The 25,002-nt window shown below is 37.9% G+C and overlaps 1 protein-coding gene across 1 annotated transcript; it reads left to right on the plus strand.

Moving 5' to 3' along the window:
• The first annotated feature begins 642 nt into the window (after positions 1–642).
• Positions 643–24,762, plus strand: TBPL2 (TATA-box binding protein like 2). Its single transcript, XM_058162765.1, has 7 exons — positions 643–1,554; positions 4,370–4,773; positions 7,635–7,722; positions 11,341–11,432; positions 19,530–19,697; positions 22,100–22,194; positions 24,683–24,762. Exons 1-7 carry the CDS (start codon positions 1,504–1,506, stop codon positions 24,760–24,762), a joined length of 978 nt encoding a protein of 325 aa, XP_058018748.1. The 5' UTR covers positions 643–1,503.
• Positions 24,763–25,002: the final 240 nt, after the last annotated feature.

Below are 25,002 nucleotides of genomic sequence, written 5' to 3' on the forward strand. Positions count from 1 at the left end.
AACTCACTAAGAGTTAAATCTTTAAAACAGTTGTACAAAGGCTTATATAATTCAGGCACACCCTTCTGGAAAAGCTTTGAGAAAAGTGGGGAACAATAGCATCTTATAAGATGACAATTCTGAGCAGTTCTGATTTTAAGAGGAATTGGAGTTTAAAGGATAGAGAAATGGCTGTTGACTTGAGTAAGTGTCCTTAAGATATTGCAATATGCATGCATGTATGTATCGTATAGCACATTCTACCATGGCCAGTACAAATTCAGTTCAGTACTGTAGATATCCAAACACCAAATGATCATCAATTATCAATGAAAATACCGTGAAATTTTGGGAAAGGTAGATTTGTTATAAAAATGTAGCTAAAAGGTTCTTCACGCCTCCCTTGAGTCTGTCTGTACCTCCCCAAGAGTGTGTTCCTAGAAACCCTGGTTTAAGGTTTTCCTGACAGGTTCTACATCAGGGCTGGGCAACTATGGCCTTCCTGAGCCAGCATGCTGGCTCAGGAATTCTGGGAGTTAATCCATGGCCAAAAGCCAGCCTGTTCTACATGATCCAAAATCACACTTTGAGCATGGATCAGTGCTCAGGACTTGTGTTTTCACAGGTACTGACCCACAAATTGCCAACTAAAATTTAGCTCAATGTGTTGTGTAGGTACTAGAACAGGGGTCTCCAATCTTGGTCACTTTAAGACTTGTGGACTTCAACTCCCAGCAAAGCTGGCTGAGGAACTCTGGGAGTTGAAGTCTTAAAGTGACCAAGGTTGGAGACCCTGTACTAGAAGCAACCTTGTATCATACATATCCAAAATCCTAATTCAGTTAATTATAGTCAACCCGTTGGACAAATAAATCATTTTTTTCTGGGAAAATCCTACAGAATTAATGTCTTTGCTCATTCAAGGACTCAGCAACTTGAGCCCTTAGAGGCCTACAAACAACTTCTTTCTTGCAGCCCACAAACCACTGTTGATCAAAGTTGCCAGAAACTGAAGTTACGATTTTTGAGGGTGGGGGACAAAAAGTGCTATCTACCCTAGAGCAGGTCCACAAGTCTTAAAAGAGCCAAGTTTGCAGACCCCTATCCTAGAGTATCATCTTAATTATCAATAAAGCAAAGAAACAGCTACTAAACTCTTGTTGGTACCTATTGTATAACTTAAGACATTTACAACATTAAATGCAATTCTTGGCCAATAAAATATTGCCTACTTGCTTAAGAGTTCCACAAGACTTACTGAAGTAGCACACAGGTGATTCCAATGCCCCAATTTTAATGAAAGAACACTTAATTCTCTTCTCAGATAAAGCGGTCCATACCTCATTCAGCTGCTTGGAGTTATTCAGGCTTTAAGGTAGAAAGATAATGGCTGCAGTTGACTTTCTTTTAGAATAGCAATTTTTAACTTCTCTCTACTCTAAAAGGGTTTTAACTCAGTGACTGAACAAGAAACAGGAGGATTCAATTTCTTGTTAATTTACTCAGTACTATTAGAAGCCATCCATGGATGGGGAATTCTCATTGGAAAGCTACCTAGATGAGTGTTCAAGCCAGGTAAAGTCAAGGTTGTTAGTTTAGGTTAGTATAAGAGTGGCTCTGATGTATCTTTTTGTGTTTGTGAATGGGGAACTGGTTGATTACATTTTAATGTATTTTGTTGTTGTAATCTTAAAATATATATTATTAGTTTAGTATACTTTGTGAAGACATAAAAATCAATTATGTATAAGTTTGTTGTATGCACTTAAACCTTTCTCTAATGTAGTCAGTTATTGTTTGGAGAGAATTGCATATATTTCTATAGTTAGGAAATTCCAGAGTTTTCTCTCTCCCGCTCTCTTTCTCTTTCTCTCTCTCTTTCTCTCTCCCTCTCCCTCTCCCTCCCCCTCCCTCTCTTTCCCCTCTCTCTCCCTCCCTCCCTGTGTGTGTGTGTGTGTGTGTGTAACAAGAGTTGGAAGGAACCTTGGAAGTCTTCTAGTCTAACCCCCTGCTTAGGCAGAAAACCCTACACCACTTCAGTTATCCAACATCATCTTAAAAATTTTCAGTGTTGGAGCATTCACAACTTCTGGAGGCAAGTTGTTCCACTGATTAATTGTTCTAACTGTCAGGAAATTTCTCCTTAGTTCTTAGTTACTTCTGTCCTTGATTAGTTTCCACCCATTGCTTCTTGTCCTGCCCTCAGGTGCCTTGGAGAATAGTTTGACTCCCTCTTCTCTGTGGCAACCCCTGAGATATCAGAACACTGCTATCATGTCTAGTCCTTCTTTTCATTAAACTAGACATACCCAGTTCCTGCAACTGTTCTTCATATGTTATATAAAACAAAATGGTATATAAAACCAGTAAAAAATGGTACATAAAACCAATAACAAAGAGTTCAGTTTGCCTAAAAGAAATCATTAACTTTGATTGGTAATACTTGTTTCTGAAGGTACAAATATCCTGCTTGAATAAATTTAGCAAGTATCTTATCTATATGACATTCTCAGCCTATTATACAGGTAATCCTCGACTTAGTTCATTTAGTGACCATTCAAAGTTACAATGGCACTGAAAAATGTGGCTTATGACCATTTTTCATAGTTACATTTATAGCATCCCCATGATCAAAATTCAAATGCTTGGAAACAGGTTCATATTTATGACTTTTGCTGTGTCCCAGAGTCATGGGATCATCTTTTGCAACCTTCTGACAAAGTCAATGGGGAAACCAGATTACCTTAACAACCAGGTTATTAATCTATCAACTGCAGTGATTCACTTAATAACTGTAGCAAGAAAAGTAAAAAAATGGGGCAAAACTCACTTAATAACAGACATTTTGTACTCAATTGTGGTTGTAAGCCTGAGGACAACCTGTATTAGCAGGCAGCCTGTAAGAAGGAGAATGTGCCTGTTTTATTTATTCTAGTTGATTCAGCTTGTATATATGTGTTCTAATGATAAGCTAATTCTAGATAAGTGTTACCAAATGGCAAACTCCGCATTGAGGGGTGATGGATTCTCTATTAAATTAACATCAAGACAAAGATTTAAATTGGGGGTTTGCTGAGTCATTATCACTTCCCATTGTTCTGCTTGGCACCATAGTTTCTGAGACAGTTCATGAATTATAGCCAAACAAAAGTGGTGACCTCAAACCACTATGGGAACTTCCTAGTTGATCCCTTTCTTGGATAATAGATTTTGAGGAAATTCTCTTCCTCAAAAGTCAACAAGCTTTATTTAATTAGAGCCAATTGTCAAATTTATACAGTGCACTAGGCCAGGAGTAACCAACCTTGGCAACTTTTAAGATTTGTGGACTTCAATTCCCAGAATTCCTTGGCCAGCAAAGTCGCCAAGGTTGGAGACCCCTGCACTAGGCCATAAATTGCTTTGCCCAGGACTGTTTAAAAGCTAAGAATTGATTTAGAGCACATAATTTGCTAAACCATAGATCATGGTTTCCATATTACTGTAGATGGGGAGTTGTGTTGGTCTTTGGTGGTGAGAAATGAGGAGGAGTTTGGTAGTGATTTTTCTAACACTTTTTATTAAAAGACATGCAATTTCATGAACTGCTGTCCACTTGATCAGCTGAAGAGAATGGCTATTTCTATCTTTATTTCATCAGATGCATAACCAGACCCTACAAGTGATGAAATAAGTAGCAACTCACAAAATCTTATGCCTTTTAAGAAGTATTAGAAAAAATATATTTTTTTAAAATCACAACCTAAGATTGTCAATCATACCTAATTAGAATAAATAAGAAATTTCTCTAGCAGGGGAACTCTAAGAATCACACCGATCTCTTCTGAGTTCATGGAATAAATAAGTAACTTTGTTTGCTCAGCCCATTTGCCTAGATGTAAAAATTAGGAGTTTCATGGAATTTGCTTCCTAATAAATGTGTTTAGAATTATAATATTGTAGAGAGATTATTCAAGGGAGAAAAACAGCATCTCCTAAAATTCAGGCTGTGGGATCATCCTGGTTCATTTTAAAAACAATGCCTTTTCAAATCCTGAGTAAAGGCATAAAACTGTTTATTAGTCTTATAATTAAAAAATGAAAATAATTTTCTGCTACACATATTGATAAAATTTCTCCACACATCCAAAACCTCAGGTGATTCACTGAGCTTTGGCTTGTGGTTTGCAAGCCTGACTTTGAGTTTTACTACTGCACATATAAAAAAAAAAAGCAACCTTTCATTTACTCTTGTTTTTGTACAACAATCAAAGCCAAGCAATTAAACATCATGCTATCAATGTAGACCCATAAGGAAATTATGGTGTTTTTAGGGAGTGGTACTCCATAGGACTGTGTATCCATAAAGTCAAAGTGCCTGAAATATTTTTTGCTCCTTTATCTTTGAAAGGATGATCTTCTATCAAATAGCCCTCAAATGTATTCTCCCATGAGTCCCTTTGAATCAGATTTGCCTATTGCTGTCATTCCGGGCACATTGTTTATTCCTCAGCCTGACCAAGGCAAAGACTTTTCTTCAGTAGATCTCAGCTTCCTGCCAGATGATTTTGGACAAGATGGCAAACATGAAAGCAACAACAATAACAACATGCTGGAAGACTATCAAGGACCTCAGCTGGGAATACAAGACAATAGAATCTTCTCAGACGACAGTGGGGGGTCCCAACAGAGGGATGAAAACGCAATTCAGCCATCGTCTGATTTTTCTGGGACCTGTCGCTCCATGGCCCCCATAACTCCCATGACTCCTGTGACCCCTGCTCCAGAAGCTTCTGGCATTGTCCCACAGTTACAGTAAGTTTTACTCAAAAGCTAGTTGCTTTAGCACATTGGCAGTTGCCACATTTTAGTCAAGCATGTAAATGAAAACCCAATTAGTGGGAGTAGTTAATGGTTCAGAGGAATATTCAGTCCTAGAATATAAAATAATTGAGTAAGCTATGATTAAGTCAAGCATATGGCATGAAGAAAAAGGCAAAGCTGCATTTGTTAAGTTTCCTAGGTAACGGTATTGAAGGGACTTGCCATTAACTTTCTCCAGGATGACTTTGCTTCCCAGTCTAGCATCTAACTCTGATATTCCCTGGTAATCTCCTGTCCAAGTATAAATATAGCCTCTATATTTATGTGCAATGCAATTTCTATCGTATTATTGGAAATACAGCCTGAGAGTGATAGCTTTTCGGCCTACAATCAAGACTAAATTTGAAGTGATAAGAAAATCCAAGTATAAAGCAGGATTAGAGCCATATTAATAATTGGATGAGTAGATGGAAGTGGATTTTAAAACCTAATGTAAGTCACAGAGAGCCATGCATTTCCATCATCCCCCTCCCATCAGTTTTTAGTAAAAGTCGCTTTTGATGGTTATTTACATCATATTGTGACTAAGCAATACTTTTCTTTAACTATAACATACTTTATAGAATGAGCCAAATGCTATCTAATCTAAATTAAATTATGACTTAGAGTAATGTGTGATGTCAGACTTGATGATAGATGCTTAGAAAACTTTCATTTTCAATTGAAAGTAGTAGAATATGGCCTGGTTTCGCTGGCTGGTATCTGTTAGCTCAGTGGCAGCATCTGACGAACCTTGTACTGTAAACTAGATTGGGAAATAGGAAAAAAATAATTCTGGAAGAGGACATGGTCTCAAAGAGCCAGATTTGACTAAAAGGAAGGAAATATTACCATCAGAATCCAAAAGACACTTCAAAGGTAGCAAGTTGTTGGGTGTATCCATGCCATACTGGTGCCATTATCGTGAGGACTCAGTTGGGCATTTTATTGGCTGAGTGAAAATATTTTGGTGGCTTGACAACTTCAGTTAAGCATTTGATTGATCTTTTTACTATGTTCTGAGGGTTAAAGAGGTTGTAAAATGTTTCAGCAATCAAAGAAGTAAACCTTGAGCCATTTCACAGCAGCCAGAAAGCATAGCCTCATCCTCTTACTAAGATAGTAAAATGGGCCGGAAGTTATGACAAATAAATTTGCAAAGAAGAGATGAACTTCAGTAGGGAAAAAAAGAAGGAGTCAATGCTGTGGAGTTATTGTTGCTATTTGAGCTTGACTTTTTCTTTTCTTTTCTTTTTTTTTGCTTGAGGGGTTTTGTTACCCAATTACCCTCCTCTTCAAGCAGACATCAAGTGTCTATCAAATCTTTTGACCCCTTGATTTTTTCACAGCATGGTTCAGCTGCACATCCTTCATCTTTAAGGCTGTTTCTTAATGTTTTTAGTTGTTTTGAGATACCCTTGATAACTGCAGGGTGGAGAGAAGGGAGATCTTGCTCACCAGCTGGCCTAACCTTAAGACACATCTATTCATTTGCGCAGGACTGGACTAGGGTTTTAAATTTTTTAAATGACTAAATTTTAGCTTTGGTTTTAAATTGGGTTTTATTATTTATATGTTATTTTAAATATTTGGCCTTTATAATAAGTTTTTTAGATGAATGTTTTATTTTGTATATTTGTGTGTTTTTATATGGCTGTACACCGCCCTGAGTCCTTAGGGAGATAGGGCGGTATAAAAGTACGAATAAATAAATAAAATGACCTAATGAAGGTGTCCACACTCCTTCCCTTCTGATAGATGACTCAGTCAGTATCATGAAACAAGCAGCTCTCAGTCCAGCCATCCAGAATCCTGAATAATTACAAAGTAAGGGGGGGGAGGAGGGAAAGATTAAGATGGGAACCACTCAATAAAATGAGTCATAATTCTTTTCATTTTTTCCTTATCAATCCTTTGATTCCTTTTTTCTTGTAACTAAACATTATAATTAAAAATATTTTTTTTAAAGAGAGCTATCAGAAAGCAAAAAGACAGTTCAATAGAGTCAAATTTTGGGTTATGGTTATCAACAATTCTGTTGGGGACCAGACACTGTTAATCATATCTTCAGATTCAGCAGACCTCTTGAAAAGATTAAGCAGTATATGGATTTTTTACCTTGATAACATCTTAGCAAAGCTACTAAGAAAAGCTTAACATGGCAAAAACTATGCTATAGATACCAGAACATCCTCAAGTCTAGCCCCATTGCTATCTACCAGTCTTTTTCTTGGCAGAAAAACATATTAGCAAGAAATTTGCTTCCCCTGTTGCTGATCCCAGTTTTGTCATTAGAAAAAACAGTTTTTCCAGGACAGAAATGTTTGTGCCACACTTAGACACAAGTAAGAAAATGCTGTAAGAATCAGCCCTAAATTATCAGAGAGCTGATAATCTCTAGATCAGGGGTCCCCAATCCCTAGTTAATGGACAGTACCAGTCCACGGCATTCCTGAAACCTGTCCGCGCAAACAAGCAAAGCCCCATCCACAGAATGCAGGCAGCACACGAAACCACGCCCCCTGCGGTCCACGGAAAAACCTCTCTCCACGGAACTGGTCCCTAACAGGTTGGTGCTGCTGCTGCTCTAGATAACACAGTATAAATACCACTGTACCCAACTAATACAATGTACTACTTGTGTTTTTTAATGGCACAATAAAATAATATTTCTTTAAAAAAAAGAATTCCAGAGCCTGTAGTGATTCCTGGAATAAAAAGGGAAATGAAAAAGAAACTATTATTACTTATTTTATTGCACTCCTTTTATATAAAGTTCCTAAAGGCTTTTTTTGTTCCTGTTATTCTACCAGGAACATAGTAGCCACTGTAAATTTGGCTTGCAAATTGGACCTAAAGAATATAGCCCTTCAGGCCAGAAATGCAGAATATAATCCAAAGGTAAGCACTAGTTCTCTCTCTCATTTAAGGATTTTTATTTCCAGCTCTGAGGCTGCTTCTGTTCATAATCAGACCTCTATGAAGATGTTCCAGGCAATTGCTTGGCCCAAATAGACTCTCTTTAAGTTTGCCTTTTCCAAGGTAGCTTTATAATAGTATCCTGGCCAGTGAATGTCTATTTAGAATTGCCATGCTTTGCTTGCTCATTTCTTATTTCTATTTCTTACCTCTATTCCACTATTCTTCTCTTATAGAAGGCTGCCTACGGAATGCAAGAGACTCACCTGACAATCACATAACACCATCTCCAAGCCTTGACTAGTATCCCTCACTGAGCTCAAAAGATACAGTTGCCCAACTGTTACGCTAGTCCCGGGGTGTCAAATTCGACTTCATTGACAGCCGCATCAGGGTTGTGTTTGACCTTGGGGGGGCCGGGATAGGCGTGGCTGGTGTGGGTGTGGCCAGCTTGATGTCACTCATGTCGGGGCACCTATGCTGACCCAAGCGCTCTGCCAGTGAAAATGGGCTCCCGGCAGAAGTGGTATTCAGCAGGTTCTGACCAGTTATGGAGAACCGGTAGCGGAAATTTTGAGTATTTCAGAGAACCGATAAATACCACCTCTGACTGGCCCCACCCACTTCTATTCTCTGCCTCCTGAGTCCCAGCTGATTGGGAGGAAATGGGGATTTTACAGTATCCTTCCCCTGCCATGCTGAATAAGCCACACCCAACAAGCCATGCCACGCTCAACAAGCCACGCCCACAGAACTGGTAGTAAAGAATTTTGAATCCCACCACTGGCTCCCAGGGTCTATTTTAGGCTGCGATGGCCTGCAACTCTCTGCCAGCGAAAACAAAGCTTGGGAGCGCAGCCCTTGTGAGCTCCGTTTTTGGCTGCGGTGGCCTCCTGCAACCCTCTGCCCTCCCAAGCTCTGTTTTCGCTGGCAAAAGCACTGCGGGCTGGTCCTTCACTGTTTCCAGGGCAGCCTCACGGGCCAGATCTAAGCACCTTGGGCCGGATCTGGCCCGCGGGCCTGGAGTTTGACATCCCCGTGCTAGTCTATATTATCCCACTCCCTCTGCTATCTGACCTATTTTTCCCTGCTTCTATTGAAAAATTAATTTCTGCCCTGCATGTCTATGGAGATTCTCAATCATCCAGGTCACAGTTGTTCCAAAAGTGCTTTTTCCAAAAGGCAACCGGACTTCCTTATTTTTTTTTCCTTTGAAAATATTTTGCTTCTCATCCAAGAAGCTTCTTTAGTTCTGAGAACTGAGAACTCGGAGAACCGAAGAAGCTTCTTGGATGAGAAGTGAAACATTTTCAAAGAAAAAAAATAGAAAGTTCAGTTGTCTTTTGGAAAAACCACTTTGGAACCTCCTTCTCTGCATGTTCGAAGCCAGCCGTATGTAGCCCATACAATTTCTACATTGTTAATGAATGTGACTGAGCAGTGGGTCTCAAACTCCTCTTCCACAAATCAATTCACACCGGTCCTGTTTCTGGCTTTGGGGTAGTTGCTTGTTAATTCTTGCTGTAACTACTGGGAAACACTACATTTGGCATCTTCCCTTTAACTTTGGACTCTGAAGAAATTTTAATGTTTTTTTTGGTAATTAAATGATAATATCCTTTGGGTACAATAGAATTTTTTTATTGGCCAAGTGTGATTAGACGCACAAGGAATTTATCTTGGTGCATATGCTCTCAGTAGGTAAGGTAAGTAGCATAGAGGTATCTGAGTAGATATTTCAAGCCCACCAGAGATTAAGAAAACCAAACTTTATTTTTTGAAAAACAATACACGGGATATATATATAGGTCTTCGGTTATTCAGGTTTTCTCCCGCGTAAAATTGAAAGTGTCTTGGCGACGTTTCGACAAAATCCCATTTGTCATCATCAGGCTAGGTGCTTACAGTTTCGTATTTCTAGGAGAAATGTATGATCACAGCTGTTTCTTCCTTTTAAATGCTAGTGGGGGTTTGAACAGATTGGTTGGGAGCTTGAATAAACTCCCAACCATGAATAAACGAGATGATACCTCCCGCCTACCAGCCATTTGGAAACCCGTCCTTATCGACAAACGAGTCCCTAACATGAAGAATGATGCAAGACCCACACTCACGAGTGCCACACAACATGTCACCACCACACATCCATACAGAAAGCAAACTCAAATCCACACCAATAATGAAACACGACCACGGACCAGAAGCCAGACCACAGCTGCATCATTAGCCATTTCAAACCCCTCCAATCCATACATGCAGCAGACTGACACCCACCATGAAGATGTAGCACGACCACAAACACGAAGCCAAACAACAGCAATGCAGCTCACCAATTCAAATCCCCCTGCATCTCAGTCCAACATGAGCACAACCAAGCCCCCCCAACAGAACACACCCCCATCCAATCAGAGCACAGCCAACCCCGCCATCCAATCAGAGCACAGCCAAACCCCCAACCAATCAAAACACACCTCCACCCAATCAGAACACAGCCAAGCTCCCAACCAATCAGTTCAAACCCCCACTAGCAGTTAAAAGGAAGAAACAGCTGCGATCATACATTTCTCCTAGAAATACAAAACTGTAAGCACCTAGCCTGATGATGACGAATGGGATTTCGTTGAAACGTCGCCAAGACACTTCCAATTTTACGCGGGAGAAAACCCGAATAACCAAAGACCTACCTACAAACACCCGTGAAAACCTCAGAAAACAAATATATATATATATATATAAGCCCTGAAAATTACAAAATAAAATACAGTATTCCAAGCACATCACAAGATGGTGATGGAGTGCTACAAGTGAATGCTTTCTCAAGGAAATGTTGCAGGTTAAATTAACAGATTACCAGATTATTATAAACAAAAATAATAATCTCTTGTCTATCTAAAGAAAATAGTCAGCACAAATGAGGTTATGTATTTCCTAACTTTGAATAGAGAATAATGTAGATGTAGGTCTAATTAAATGTCAAAACAAAGAAAAAAGCCAGACCTAACGTAAATTTGGCTAAATTTGGTGCCTATTTAGAACTAGACTTCTCTTGAAAACAGTCAATGCCTTGGTCTCAATTAGCTGGATAGTCCTCACAGGCCTGGTAAGTCCAAATATATCAGGACATATAAATATTTGAATAGATAAAAGGCTACATTAACATTTTTATAGACTTTATTGACAATGTTTATAAGTGATATTTATAAAGAGAGACCTATTTATCTAAGATCTTTCCCAGGCCAGTAAGGTCACTTGCAACTATAGAAGCAATCTCAAAATAAGGATAGAATGAAAAGGAAAATATTTATGGTTTTCAATAAACAAACTAGTCTGGTCTAGCAGTTAAGGCAAGAAAGCAGGAGATTATGAGTTCCAGTCCTTCCTTAGCCATGAAAGCCAGCTGGGTGACCTTGGGCCAGTAACTCCCTCTCAGCCCCTCACACAACTGTTGTTGGGACAATAGAAAGAGGAAGGAGTATTGGATATGTTCGCTATCTTGAGTTATTTGTAAAAAAATAATAATAGCAAGATATAATTAGATATTCATACAATGACTAATACAGTTTTAAAAGGATTTTAAATTTGGATTTTTCTGAATTTTAGAGATTTGCTGCTGTAATTATGAGAATTAGAGAACCAAGAACAACTGCCCTTATATTTAGTTCCGGCAAAATGGTGTGCACAGGAGCTAAAAGGTAGGACTACTAAGCTTTACAAGATTCCTCATCTAAGGATAGGATTGTTGTGATATAAGGCTAATGTGATTGGTTCAGACCATTAAGACTCCGTCTAGTTCAGGCTGGGCATCAGACAACACTGTATTCATCCTAAGAAACAGCCAATGTCTTTGAAATGTTTTTAAGGTATATACATGAACATTTATTGCATTGGGAATTGTTTTATTTATTTAGTGCCACAAGACCAACTAATGTATTGTCAAATATAGGGCCCTTGGAAATCCCACATTTAAAAAAAATAGAAATGTTCTTGCAATACTCCACCATACTATGGTATACTACCAAAATTAATTAATCTTCCCAAAGCTGGTACTTACCAGGTGTGTTGAACTACAGTTCTCATAGACCACCAGCTAGCATGGACAGTGACATGGTTGGCTGAATATGAAAGGATCTGTACTGGTGGTATACATTTAGCAACGGCAATTGGTTTCAAGAAAATAGCTTGGAGTCATTGTGCAGTGGGAAGTGGCATAAATGTCAGGGATCCAAGTAACACCCCCAACGAACGAAAACTCCTGGAGGCCCAAATGTAAAAGATGGCTTCCAAATCTGAGAATAAACTTGATCTCCCCCAAAGTCCATGAGGCCTTATCTAGTCATTCCCAGGAGAAAACAAGCAGTCTGATGAGATTTTTGTAACATAGGCGATAAACAATACCGTTTATCTGAGGCTATTTGAGTAGTTCTTTTTTTTTTTTTTGCAAAATTTTTTTATTTTTCCATAATAATTCCCACAATTTGACCAGTGTACAATACAATCACTTATCCAACAATCAGTCCTATATTCAAATTATACTCAGTCAGGGCTGCTCGACTGCCACTCCCCCCTTTAATCCTTTCTTCCCTTCTTATCCTTCTTAAACTTCCCCCACCACCTTCTCCTCGCTTTCCTACTTCCCCTCCTCTTTCCCACTTCTCACTACCATCCTTTCTAACCCTCTATCTTCTCCTTCTTCTCCTCCTCCTATCCTTTCTTCTCCTCCTTCTTTCCTCCCTACCCACCTACCTACCTACTTTCTTCCTTCTTTACTCCTCTTTCCTTACCCTTTCCTTCGGGAGTGTTTGCCGAGCAGTCCCGACATTACACCATTCCAACTTGTTTAATTCTACCATTATTCCTGTACAATGGCAACCAATCAATTTATAGTCTTCCCTTCCCCGCCTCCTTCCCGAGACTTCCCAGAACAGAATACAGGGTATTGTAACTAACAAACATAATCTAAAATATAACATAAAACATATTCCATTTCACACCATCACACTATCAATTCCCTTCTTTCTTAAACTAATACATAATAATTCCTAACTTCACTCAAAAACTAATTGATATTTTTTAATCTGATACTTATTTTGAATATAATCAATCCACTTCCTCCATTCCAATATATATTTTTCTTGTGTACAGTCTTTCAAGTAGGCAGAAATATTTGCCATTTCTCCTAAATTTGATACTTTACTAATCCATTCTCCAATTGTAGGTAAGTCTTCTTTCTTCCAATATTGTGCAATCAATAATCTTGCAGCAGTTATTAAATTCAGAATCAGTTTTGTCTCTATAACAGTGCAATCTGAGATTATTCCTAATAAAAAGAACTGTGGAACAAACTTGATCTTCTTTTTCAAAATGTTCTGCATAATCCACCATATTTTAATCCAAAAGGCTTTAACTTTTTTGCAAGTCCACCATATATGATAATAGGTAGCATCCTCACAATCACATCTCCAACATTTTGCTTTCACATTTGGATACATACATGACAGTTTTTTAGGATCTAAATGCCATCTATAAAACATTTTATAAAATTTTCTCTTAAATTTTGTGCTTGCGTGAATTTAACATTCCTCACCCAAATTTTTCCCATGTTTCTAACATTATAGGTTGTTGAAAATTTTGTGCCCATTTTACCATACAATCTTTAACCAACTCCATTTCTGAATCAATTTCAACCAATACATTATATAATCTCTTTATATGCTGTTGACCTTGATCTTTTATTTGTTTTACCAGATTATCATCACTTTGCCTTATACCAATTTTCTGATCTATTTTCCATCTAGATTGCAATTGTCCATACTGGAACCATGTATAATTTCTTCCTTCATCCTCAATTTCTCCCTAGATTTCAACTGTAATTCCCCTTTTCCATAGTCAAAAGCTCTTTGTAAGTGATAACTTCCATTTTTGTAATATATTTATATTCTCTATCATATGTCTGGGATGGTCCATATTGGTATCTTTCCATCTAACTTATATTGATATTTTTCCAAATCCTCAACAACGCACTTCTGACCATATTATTCTTAAATGTCTTATCAATTTTCTTGTCATATATTACATGCGTGCCATCCATATAACAAACCATAACCTTCTATATTCAAAATCCTTTCCTCTGTTAAATTAATCCAATCAGAAATTAAAGTTAAAACAACTGCATCATAGTACAATTTCAAATTAGGCATTTTAAACCCCTCTTTCCCTAACGTCTTGCATTATTTTTAACTTTATCCTCGGTTTTTACCCTTCCAGTCCGGCTTCCGCCCGGTTACAGCACTGAGACGGCTTTGGTCGCGTTGGTGGATGATCTCTGGAGGGCCAGGGATAGGGTTGTTCCTCTGCCCTGGTCCTATTAGACCTCTCAGCGGCTTTTGATACCATCGACCATGGTATCCTGCTGCGCCGGTTGAGGGATTGGGAGTGGGAGGCACCGCTTATCGGTGGTTCTCCTCCTATCTCCGACCGGTCGCAGACGGTGTTGACGGGGGCAGAGGTCCCGAGGCGCCTCACTTGTGGGTGCCGCAGGGTCGATCCTCTCGCCTTCTGTTCAACATCTATATGAAGCCGCTGGGTGAGATCATCAGTGGTTTCGTGTGAGGTACCAGCTGTACGCTGATGACACTCAGCTGTACTTTTCCACACCGGCCACCCCAATGAAGCTATCAAGTGCTGTCCCGGTGTTTGGAAGCCGTACGGGTCTGGATGGGGAGAAACAGGCTCAAGCTCAATCCTCCAAGACAGAGTGGCTGTGGATGCCGGCATCCCGGTACAGTCAGCTGAGTCCACGGCTGACTGTCGGGAGCGAGTCATTGGCCCCGATGGAGAGGTGCGCAATTTGGGCGTTCTCCTGGATGAACGGCTGTCTTTGAAGGAACATTTGACGGCCGCCTCCAGGAGAGCTTTCCACCAGGTTCGCCTGGTGCGCCAGTTGCGCCTTTCTAGACCGGGATGCCTATGCACGGTCACTCACGCCTGTGACGCCTCGCCTGGATTACTGCAATGCTCTCACATGGGGCTCCCTTGAGGGGCATCCGAGGCTACAGTTAGTCCAGAATGCAGCTGCGCTGGTGATAGAGGAGCCCTCGGCTCCCGAATGACACCTATCCTGCGAGGCTGCACTGGCTGCCTGTGGCTTTCCGGTGCGCTTCAAGGTTTTGGTGAACGCCTTTAAAGCGCCCATGGCATAGGGCCGGGCTACTTACGGGACCGCCTGCTGCTACCGAATACCTCTCACCGACCCGTGCGCCTCACAGAGAGGGACTCCTCAGGGTGCCGCCGGCGCGACAGTGTCGCCTGGCGACGCCCAGGGAAGGGCCTTCTCTGTGGGGCTCCCGCCTCTGGAACGACCTCCCCAGGACTTCGCCAACTTCCGGACCTCCGAACCTTTCGTCATGAGCTTAAAACTTACCTATTTATCTGCGCTGGCCTGGGTTAGTTTTTAAATTTATGGGTTTTTAAATGGGTTTTAGTTTTAAATTTTAATTGTGGCCAATTTTAATAAGTTTTTTAAGTGTATTTTAAATTGTATTTATATATTGTCTATTTTACTTGGCTGTGAACCACCCTGAGTCCTTCGGGAGAAGGGCGGTATACAAATTTAATAAATAATAATAATAAAATAATAATAATAATAATAATAATTTAATGTCCATTCTTCTTATAGTCTTATAATCCATTTTAAAAATTAGTCCATCTTCTAAAGTTCAATTTTTTCCCCGCCCACTTGTATATTCCTTCAGATTTCATAAATCCATTTCTTAAATTACAATCCAGCTTCTCAAATTCAAGTTTTCATCACTTATATATTTCTTCAATTGTCATAAAATTTAATATTCAATCTTCCAATACTACTCCATCAATCAAATATCAAACAAATAATCATTTAGACTACATCCACAATATAACAGTAAACAATTAAAATCATCACATCCACATTATCTAAATTCATAAATTTCACTTTTCAACCTTCACAATTGAGTAATATCATCCTATAGATTTATACCATACAAATAGCAAATAACACAAATCCTATAATTTATATCCTAAACAGATCAATTCCAAAAATTAACCATAATCATCCTATTCACATCTTAAACATTCCTCCCCTCTCCCATTCTATTTTCCATCATTTCCAAACCAGTTAACTTAGCATCTAACAACAAAGGATTCCCACTCTTTAAAACATTAATATAAAAATGTCTCGCTTTCATAACAGAATTAAGAAAATACTTTCTACCTCTAAAATTCACTGACAAACCCATTGGGACTTCCCATCTAAAATGTATCTGATATTTCTTAAGCTCATCCACCAAAAAAGCAAATTCTCTTCTGTTTCTTAACATTTTAGGAGGAATTTCCTTCATCATTTTTATATCTTGTCCCAATATCTGAAATTTATTGTTATAAAAGGCTTGCAAAATTTCATACCTAACCTTTTTAGTTGTAAAATAAATAACCACATCCCTAGGTACTCTATTTTGTCTTGCCCACCAAGAATTAACACGATAAATTCTTTCAATATTAATCTCAAAATCTTCTGGCTCCACACCCTTTATCTGTGCAAAGGCTTATGAAAATCTCCTTTAAATTTTCCTTCCTATTTTGTTTCAACCCCCTCACCCTTATAGCATATTCCATTAATCTATATTGTAATATTACTCTTTCTTCATCTGCCCTATCTACCTTTGCCTTTATATCTTCCATCTTATTATCTAAGTTCCAATTATTTTGATCTTTTCGAATTTCTTCTATTTTCCTTTGCAGCTCTAAATTAGCTTTATTAAATTCTGCAAGATCATCCTGCATCTGAATACAAGAACTTAATATTTGCGCAATTGCATCCTTTACCATTTTCATTTCCCTCTTCTGCTCTTCCACCACTTCCTTGAAATCCAACATCTCTTTCTCTATTTCGTCAAATTTTTGATCTATTTCTAAAAAGTGACTCTCCAAAAACTCCTGTAAAAAATTTCTTACTTCCTTTTTGATTTCTTCTTTTAATTTTTGAATCTGAGCTGAAGAAATTTCAAAGTTTTTAATAACTTTTGGCACTATTTGCTTAAAAGCCATTTTAAAAAAAAGGATAACTTAATAATAGACCAAGAAAAAGAAAGCAAAAAAAAAAAATTATAAAAGAAAGTTTCAAAAAACTTATCTTCTAAATCACTATAATCCCAAGGAAGAAGAAAAAATATAAATCATAAGATTCTCATTTCTTCCAATTAGTCAGTATCTTCCTATATATCTTCTTTTTCAACACACTTTTAGCACTATTTGCTTAAAAGCCTTTTTTTTTTTTAAATATAACTTAATAACAGGTCAATAGAAAAGAAAAAATATTTAGAAAAGAAAAAATTTCAAAAAATCTTTCTTCTAAATCAGTATAATCCCAAAGAAAAAGAAAAAATATAAATCATAAAATTCTCATATCTTCCGTTTAGTCAGTATGTTTCTGTGTATCTTCTTTCTTCTATTTCAACACTAGCCGTTAGTAAGCATTTCTACTTTCGTTTTCAGAACACACATTCCACAAAACCGCCATTTGCTTTCTTCTCTCCTATCTTCGCAGCAAATAAATCCTCAGGGCACACAGTCTTCTTACAAACAGGTGCTAGAACTCCAGTTTTTGCTCCGTCCACGTTACAATCCATCATAAATCAATTCCTGCCGTGGAAATTGGACGCTTCGTTTGTTCGCCATAAAGGCAAATGCCTCTTCTAGCCAGGAGCCTATCAGGTTATAGAAGGAGAACTTCCCACAAGCTTTAAAAGCTTATTAGGGCATCTCTACCTCAAACCTAATTGCTCAACTTTCCTCCTTTACCCGAAGGAAAGAATCCAGCTGTCGGACTCAGATTTACGATATCCTGACAGCTTACAGACTAGGGAGTTAGCAGCTAAATCATAGCTGCTTCTTCACGAAGCGGAGCCAAAGCGGAAGTCAAGTGAATGCTTTCTCAAGGAAATGTTGCAGGTTAAGTTAACAGATTACCAGATTATTATAAACAAAAATAATAATCTCTTGTCTATCTAAAGAATAGTCAGCACAAATGAGGTTATATATTTCCTAACTTTGAATAGAGAATAATAATGTTAGATGTTGGTCTAATTAAATGTCAGAACAAAGAAAGAAGCTACATCTAACGTAAATTTGGCTAAATTTGGTGCCTATTTAGAACTAGACTTCTCTTGAAAACAATCAGTGCCTTGGTCTCAATTAGCTGGATAGTCCTCACAGGCCTGGTAAGTCCAAATATATCAGGACATATAAATATTTGAATAGATAAAAGGCTACATTCACATTTTTATAGACTTTATTGACAATGTTTATAAGCGATATTTATAAAGAGAGACCTATTTATCTAAGATCTTTCCCAGGCCAGTAAGGTCACTTGCAACTATTGAAGCAATCTCAAAATAAGGATAGAATGAAAAGAAAATATTTATGGTTTTCAATAAACAAACTAGTCTGGTCTAGCAGTTAAGGCAAGAAAGCAGGAGATTATGAGTTCCAGTCCTTCCTTAGCCGTGAAAGCCAGCTGGGTGACCTTGGGCCAGTAACTCCCTCTCAGCCTCTCACACAGCTGTTGTTGGGACAATAGAAATAGGAAGGAGTATTGGATATGTTCGCTATCTTGAGTTATTTGTAAAAAAATAATAATAGCAAGATATAATTAGATATTCATACAATAACTAATACAGTTTTAAAAGGATTTTAAATTTGGATTTTTCTGAATTTTAGAGATTTGCTGCTGTAATTATGAGAATTAGAGAACCAAGAACAACTGCCCTTATATTTAGTTCCGGTAAAATGGTGTGCACAGGAGCTAAAAGGTAGGACTACTAAGCTTTACAAGATTCCTCATCTAAGGATAGGATTGTTGTGATATAAGGCTAATGTGATTGGTTCAGACCATTAAGACTCTGTCTAGTTCAGGCTGGGCATCAGACAACACTGTATTCATCCTAAGAAACAGCCAATGTCTTTGAAATGTTTTTAAGGTATATACATGAACATTTATTGCATTGGGAATTGTTTTATTTATTTAGTGCCACAAGACCAACTAATGTATTGTCAAATATAGGGCCCTTGGAAATCCCACATTAAAAAAAAAATAGAAATGTTCTTGCAATACTCCACCATAGTACGGTATACTACCAAAATTAATTAATCTTCCCAAAGCTGGTACTTACCAGGTGTGTTGAACTACAGTTCTCATAGACCACCAGCTAGCATGGACAGTGACATGGTTGGCTGAATATGAAAGGATCTGTACTGGTGGTACGCATTTAGCAACAGCAATTGGTTTCAAGAAAATAGCTTGGAGTCATTGTGCAGTGGGAAGCGGCATAAATGTCAGGGATCCAAGTAACACCCCCAACGAACGAAAACTCCTGGAGGCCCAAATGTAAAAGATGGCTTCCAAATCTGAGAATAAACTTGATCTCCCCCAAAGTCCATGAGGCCTTATCTGGTCATTCCCAGGAGAAAACAAGCAGTCTGATGAGATTTTTGTAACATAGGCGATAAACAATACAGTTTATCTGAGGCTATTTGAGTAGTTCTGATTGCTGGTGCTTGATAGCACTCCAATTTTTTTGTTCAGTAATAGGAAACTCTTAATAGATATTACTAGCAATTGTGGTAGGGAGAAATCTCCAGAAGCCAAAATAACAGGTTGGGAGAATACAGGTGACTAAGAGAATTGAAATTACTCACTCTTGTCTTAAAGCTTTGCTGGCTAGCTTTGGTTTTTAATGCTTGTTGTAAATTTGCAGTGAAGAGCAGTCACGTCTGGCAGCCAGAAAGTATGCTCGCGTGGTACAGAAGCTCGGGTTTCCTGCAAAATTCCTGGATTTCAAAATACAGAACATGGTAGGCAGTTGTGATGTGAAATTTCCCATCCGCTTAGAAGGATTAGTTCTAACTCATCAACAATTCAGCAGGTATGTCTCCTCCATGTGTGTGCAAGGGGAAAAGACACCCGGAAGACTTTGGCTTCCATCATAACTGACCATTCACTGGCAGGTTGAGATGGTGGGAATTGAAGCCCAACGGTGCTTAGGACTTAAAGTTGGGAAAAGCAGATGAATATCAATAGTATTTCTACTGATTGTTCAGATAGGTTGGCTAAATAGTCTTGGGAGGCTGTTGAATTCTGAAACATGTGCCCTTTTGCTTCAGATCTAAATACTGGCATTTTGAGTTTTTTGCTGTTTTGTGGTGCTTATGGCATCAACTAGCTGTTTTCTAAGAGAAAGCAGTTATATTTATCCATGCAAAACTGTTACCCAGTTGCCCCATTAATGATCAGTTTGGAAACTCAATTTTTTTTTTTTCCCAGGATCTGAAAGATCTCTCAGGTTTTTGCTGATTCTTAAAAAATAAGAAATTGGTACACACACACACACACACACACACACACGGGTTCTTACCAATCTAAGTGCAAATACTTTTTTTTTTACTTTTATTATGTTGACAGACTTCTGATGTTTTTTCTAAAATATTAAATCATCTTGTTATATTTTGTTTTTCCCAGCATCCCATTTAGGTTTGTTGCAAGAGAACCATGTAAAACCAGATAGGATTTCACCAACTAGTGTTCCTTACTTGGGACCCTTGTTTTGATTTATATCCCACTTTTCTATTCCGTTTGAGTTCTCAGTGTAACCCTTTGAATAGGTGTTCTTATTTTGACAGGAGGCATATGTGGTAATTGGGGTGTGGGCTATGAACATTCTAGAAAAGGTCAGCCATTCCTAATTCCTCAAAACAGCTACTACCAGACGGCAACTAGTGTGAATATTCCTGACTATCCCTCTATCAAGACATTTGATCAACCTTTACCTTTCTCTTTTTATGGGAAGGTGAACCTATTGTAACATATGTTTTTTAACCTTGTAGTTTTAATATGTTTTTATTATTAATAGGTGAACATATTGTAACATACGTTTTTAACTCTTTAATGGGAAGGTGAACGTAAGAATGTAAATGCAGCTCCTGTTTGTGACTCATTAAAGCAATAGCATCTGCAGATACTACCTTAGAAACAAGACATGGCTGCTTTAATCAGTTACAGAGGCTGCATTTGCACTTAATATTTTTGAAGCACCTTTTCCAATACAATCGGAAGCATTACACAATCCTAGTAACAATATAATACTGCAGTCTCATTATATTGTTATTTGGGTTGTGTAATGCTTCAGATTGTGCTTCAATCTGGGTGCTTCAAAATATTAAGAAGTGCAAATACAACCACTGTAACTGATTAAAGCAGCCATGTCTTTTTTCGAAGGTGGTAACTGCAGTCCTGGAAACAGATGCCATTGCTTTAATGAGTCACAAACAAGCTGTATTTACATTCTTCATGCATTATGTCTCCCATTTTATTTTCTTAGATTGGAGGTCTGCATGGGGCTCAGATATATTACTTGAAATATAAATTACATCTGAGGTTGCTACTTTTCTTTATAGTGCACATTTGCCAGTTTTCAAAGCTTATTAGAAACTAATAGGACAGAAAATATGGATGGCACTAAGAAATGTGAGCCACCATGATCAAAGTAAGCTGTGTACAAAACGTGAACCCAAAGCTATCCCAATATGTAAGGAATTTGCCATATAGAAAGTATTCAGAGGGAAATTCAGTGGTATCTTGATACTCAGCTGTTTTGAAACTGTTATTCAACGCATTTTGACACAAACATTTTGTCCCAGTACTCATCATTTGTTTGGAATTCATCACATAAGCTAGAACTTATCGGTGTCAGCTGCTTTGGGAAAAATTTGGTTGGCACTCATTGGTTTTGATACTCATACCTCCCAATTAATGATGAGTACTGAGGTACCACTTAGCACCTTTGGTCTTCGAAGTCAAGATATTCTATATTTTAAAAATGTATTCACTACGATTTATATGCCAGATACTAGAATGACCATGGGCCATTTTTTAAAATATAAACAAAGTGACTGTAAGCTGACTTTTTTTTAATCATGTGTTTTTGAAAGGAGATATCCAGTTAATTTAATTAAAAATACAGCCCTCCTATTGTAATTATGCAAACAGGTAACTTACTTGATTGTAACTATAAAAATTGAGGTACAAAACATTTTTATGTGCAATTTTTGCTTGTCAAAGAGCAAACAAAGGAATCAGAATGAGATGGATAAAGGAAGTGGGAAAGAATAGTTAACAAAAAGGAGCTAGTAGCAGGGAAGAACAAGACTGTATTTTTAGAAACTGGAAATGCCAAAGCTATTTTTTTTTAAAAAAAGAACTCTCTGAAAGATATCTTGTTGATTCATAGATAGTAAATTTTCTATTTTATTTTTTTTCTGAAAATTGTAGTTATGAACCAGAGCTGTTTCCTGGGCTTATCTACAGAATGGTCAAACCAAGAATTGTACTGCTTATTTTTGTGTCTGGAAAAGTTGTTTTAACTGGTAAGTGATATAACTTTTATACAACTGGTAAGTTGTATAAAAGCAATCTGTTTCTGCATCCCTGACACATACACAAACATTGCAGGGCATATCTATCTTTCTTACATTACTATTGTTATCATCAAATGTATGTGCCGCCAAACTTGCCATTTAAGGAGACTCTGTTGGAGCTGGACGAAGCTATACTTTTAGACTGGTGTTTCTCAATCTCAACAACTTTAAGCTATGTCCACTTTCAGTTGGGCACTGTAGTTGAACTGGCTAGGCCAATCCAATGGGAGAACAATCCTGTAGAGGACAAAGCACCAAGTCATGTAGGATTTTACAAGTTAGTTATAGCACTTTAAATAACCCCTTTAAGACTTGTTGGAAACAAGTACAGGTCCCACAATATTGGTGTGATGTGCTCCAATTGAGGAGCTGTGGTGGTGCAGTGGTTATAATGCAGTATTGCAAGCTAATTGCATAATGCCAGGAGTTCGATCCTGACCTGCTCAAGGTTGACTCAGCCTTCCATCCTTCCAAGGACCCAGACTGTTGGGGGCAATATGCTGACTCTGTAAACAGCTTAGAGAGTGTTGTAAAGCACTATGAAGTGGTATATATGCTCTTTCTATTGACAAACACGCACAAAAAATGCTGTGCTCTGAATCAACTGCAGCTCACAAGTGACTTTCAAAGGTAGCCCATGTTGAGCACATTACAGTAATTTAAGAAGGTGGTAATGAGGGCATAAGTCATTGAAAAAAGATTCTCCACTATGTTGGCAACTGGTTCACCAATCAGAGCTGAAAAAATCCATTCTGGCTACAGCCTCCATCTGCTGTTCTAGCAGGGACTGTGAGTCCAGAAACCCAAATCACACTGCCTTCTTCAGGGGTAGTGGCATCTCATGAAGAGACATCTCTAGAGCAGACAATAAATACTGATGAATAATAGTAACTCCATCTTACTAGGTTTTAGTTAAGCCCATTCTCTCCCATGCAGGCCTTACCAGTCTAACATAGGGTAACAATGTAAAGATGGCCATTATCACTATCTTGATATAAACTTCCAAACTTTGGGTTATCTCTTCCAATGGCTTCATATGAATGTTAAATAGGAAGGGTAGAGAACTGACCCTTGGGGCACCACCACCACTCCATACACAGATGAATAGCCATTGGGTTGATCTCTCCTATCCCCCCCAATTGGGACTGTCTACCAAGAAACATTGTAACACAGCGCCCCTAATCCCCAACTATGGAGGCGAGTCTAGAAAGGATACCAATAGTTGGTTTCAAAGGCCAGCGAGAGTTCTAAAAAACTACAGTAGATGTAGTTCCTACTTCATAACAAATTCACAATGAAATATAATAGAGGTGAACATAAGGTTCAAGTAGGAAAAAGAAAGCAATAATGGTAGATTAACAAGGTTAATTAGGGTATATGTAAAAAGGAACTTATAATTGTAGTTGATGACAAGCTGAATGTGAGTCAGTAGTACTGATTGATGTATCTGCTGACTTTAGAATGCGTAATTATATGTTGCATCAGTAAAATATTTCTAAATCAAGGGACGTAATAGGTCTGCTCCATTCACCATTAGTCAATATACATTAGCCTCAACAGTTCCGGATACTGCACTGGCACAGTTGCACAGAAGAGCAATGGGGATGACTCTTGCCTTAAAAGGGGAGATTGAGCAAACTCCATGTTTAGTTTGAGAAAAGGCATCTGAAGAGAGACCGTTTCCATCATCTGAACACGTCAAAGAACAATTCAAAGTTTTAAGCATCTGAGGATCTACTTATCTCCAATAAAGTCTGCCCTCCAGTAAGATTGAGCATAGTGTGGGTGCACTCCAGGTCCTTTCAGTTTTAAAAAAAAATGACATCTTTTGGGATATAGATAATAGGATTTCTATATTGTGCCTGCTCTTTGGAATTGCATCTCCCTGAATATGTGTACAGTTCTCGTCCCAACATTTTGAAAGTCACTTAAAACTTGGCTTTGCTCCCAGGCCTGGCAGGGTACTATGGCTACTGAGCCCGTCTCATAGGCTTTTTTTTAAAAAGTATTTTTGGGGCCATTGTATTTGTCTATCTGGACGTTCAGGATTTTTCATGGTTTTTTTTATTTGTTTTTGTCTTTTAAGTTATCATGTATGCCATCTAGAGTGATTTGGAATCAGGCTGCCTCTAAATTTAATAAAATAAATAAAATGATAATAAACAAGTCATGGACATCTACCTATAGCGCCAGAATGCAGGATACAGAATAATAATCTTAAATTCAGGAAAGCACCTTTTTATTATTAGGAACATCTTTAATTCTATTAATTAATGGCATTTGCATGTATCTGATCACGCACACCTATTTTTATACAGAAGTCCAAACAAATTCCATTATTCCCCAAGTTAGTGGCACAGAACTGCAGATTAAGAACAGTTTTTGTAGCAGGATGAAATTAAATGAAGTTAAAACTAATTCTAAAATTATTTTTTAGGTGCCAAAGACCGTTCTGAAATATATGAAGCATTTGAAAACATATATCCAATTTTAAAAGGTTTCAAGAAAGTAATTTAAGTTATTTTTTTTAAATGAGAAGCTTGTATATATTCTAGATATTCTAGTATTTCAAACCTGTCCATAGTAATTGAATGAGAGAGCTTCTTTCCTTAGTTTTGTCTCATTTAATGTTTATCAGATATTTGTAAATAGTCCAGAAAACATTTGATTACTATTCAAATACACAACATTAATAAGGAAAAAGTTATGTAAAAGATTTAGATTTCAGTAGCATACTGAAGATTATTTAAATTGAAT

The sequence above is a fragment of the Ahaetulla prasina genome, chromosome 1 (assembly GCF_028640845.1).
Source record: "Ahaetulla prasina isolate Xishuangbanna chromosome 1, ASM2864084v1, whole genome shotgun sequence".
Taxonomy (NCBI): Eukaryota; Metazoa; Chordata; class Lepidosauria; order Squamata; family Colubridae; genus Ahaetulla; species Ahaetulla prasina.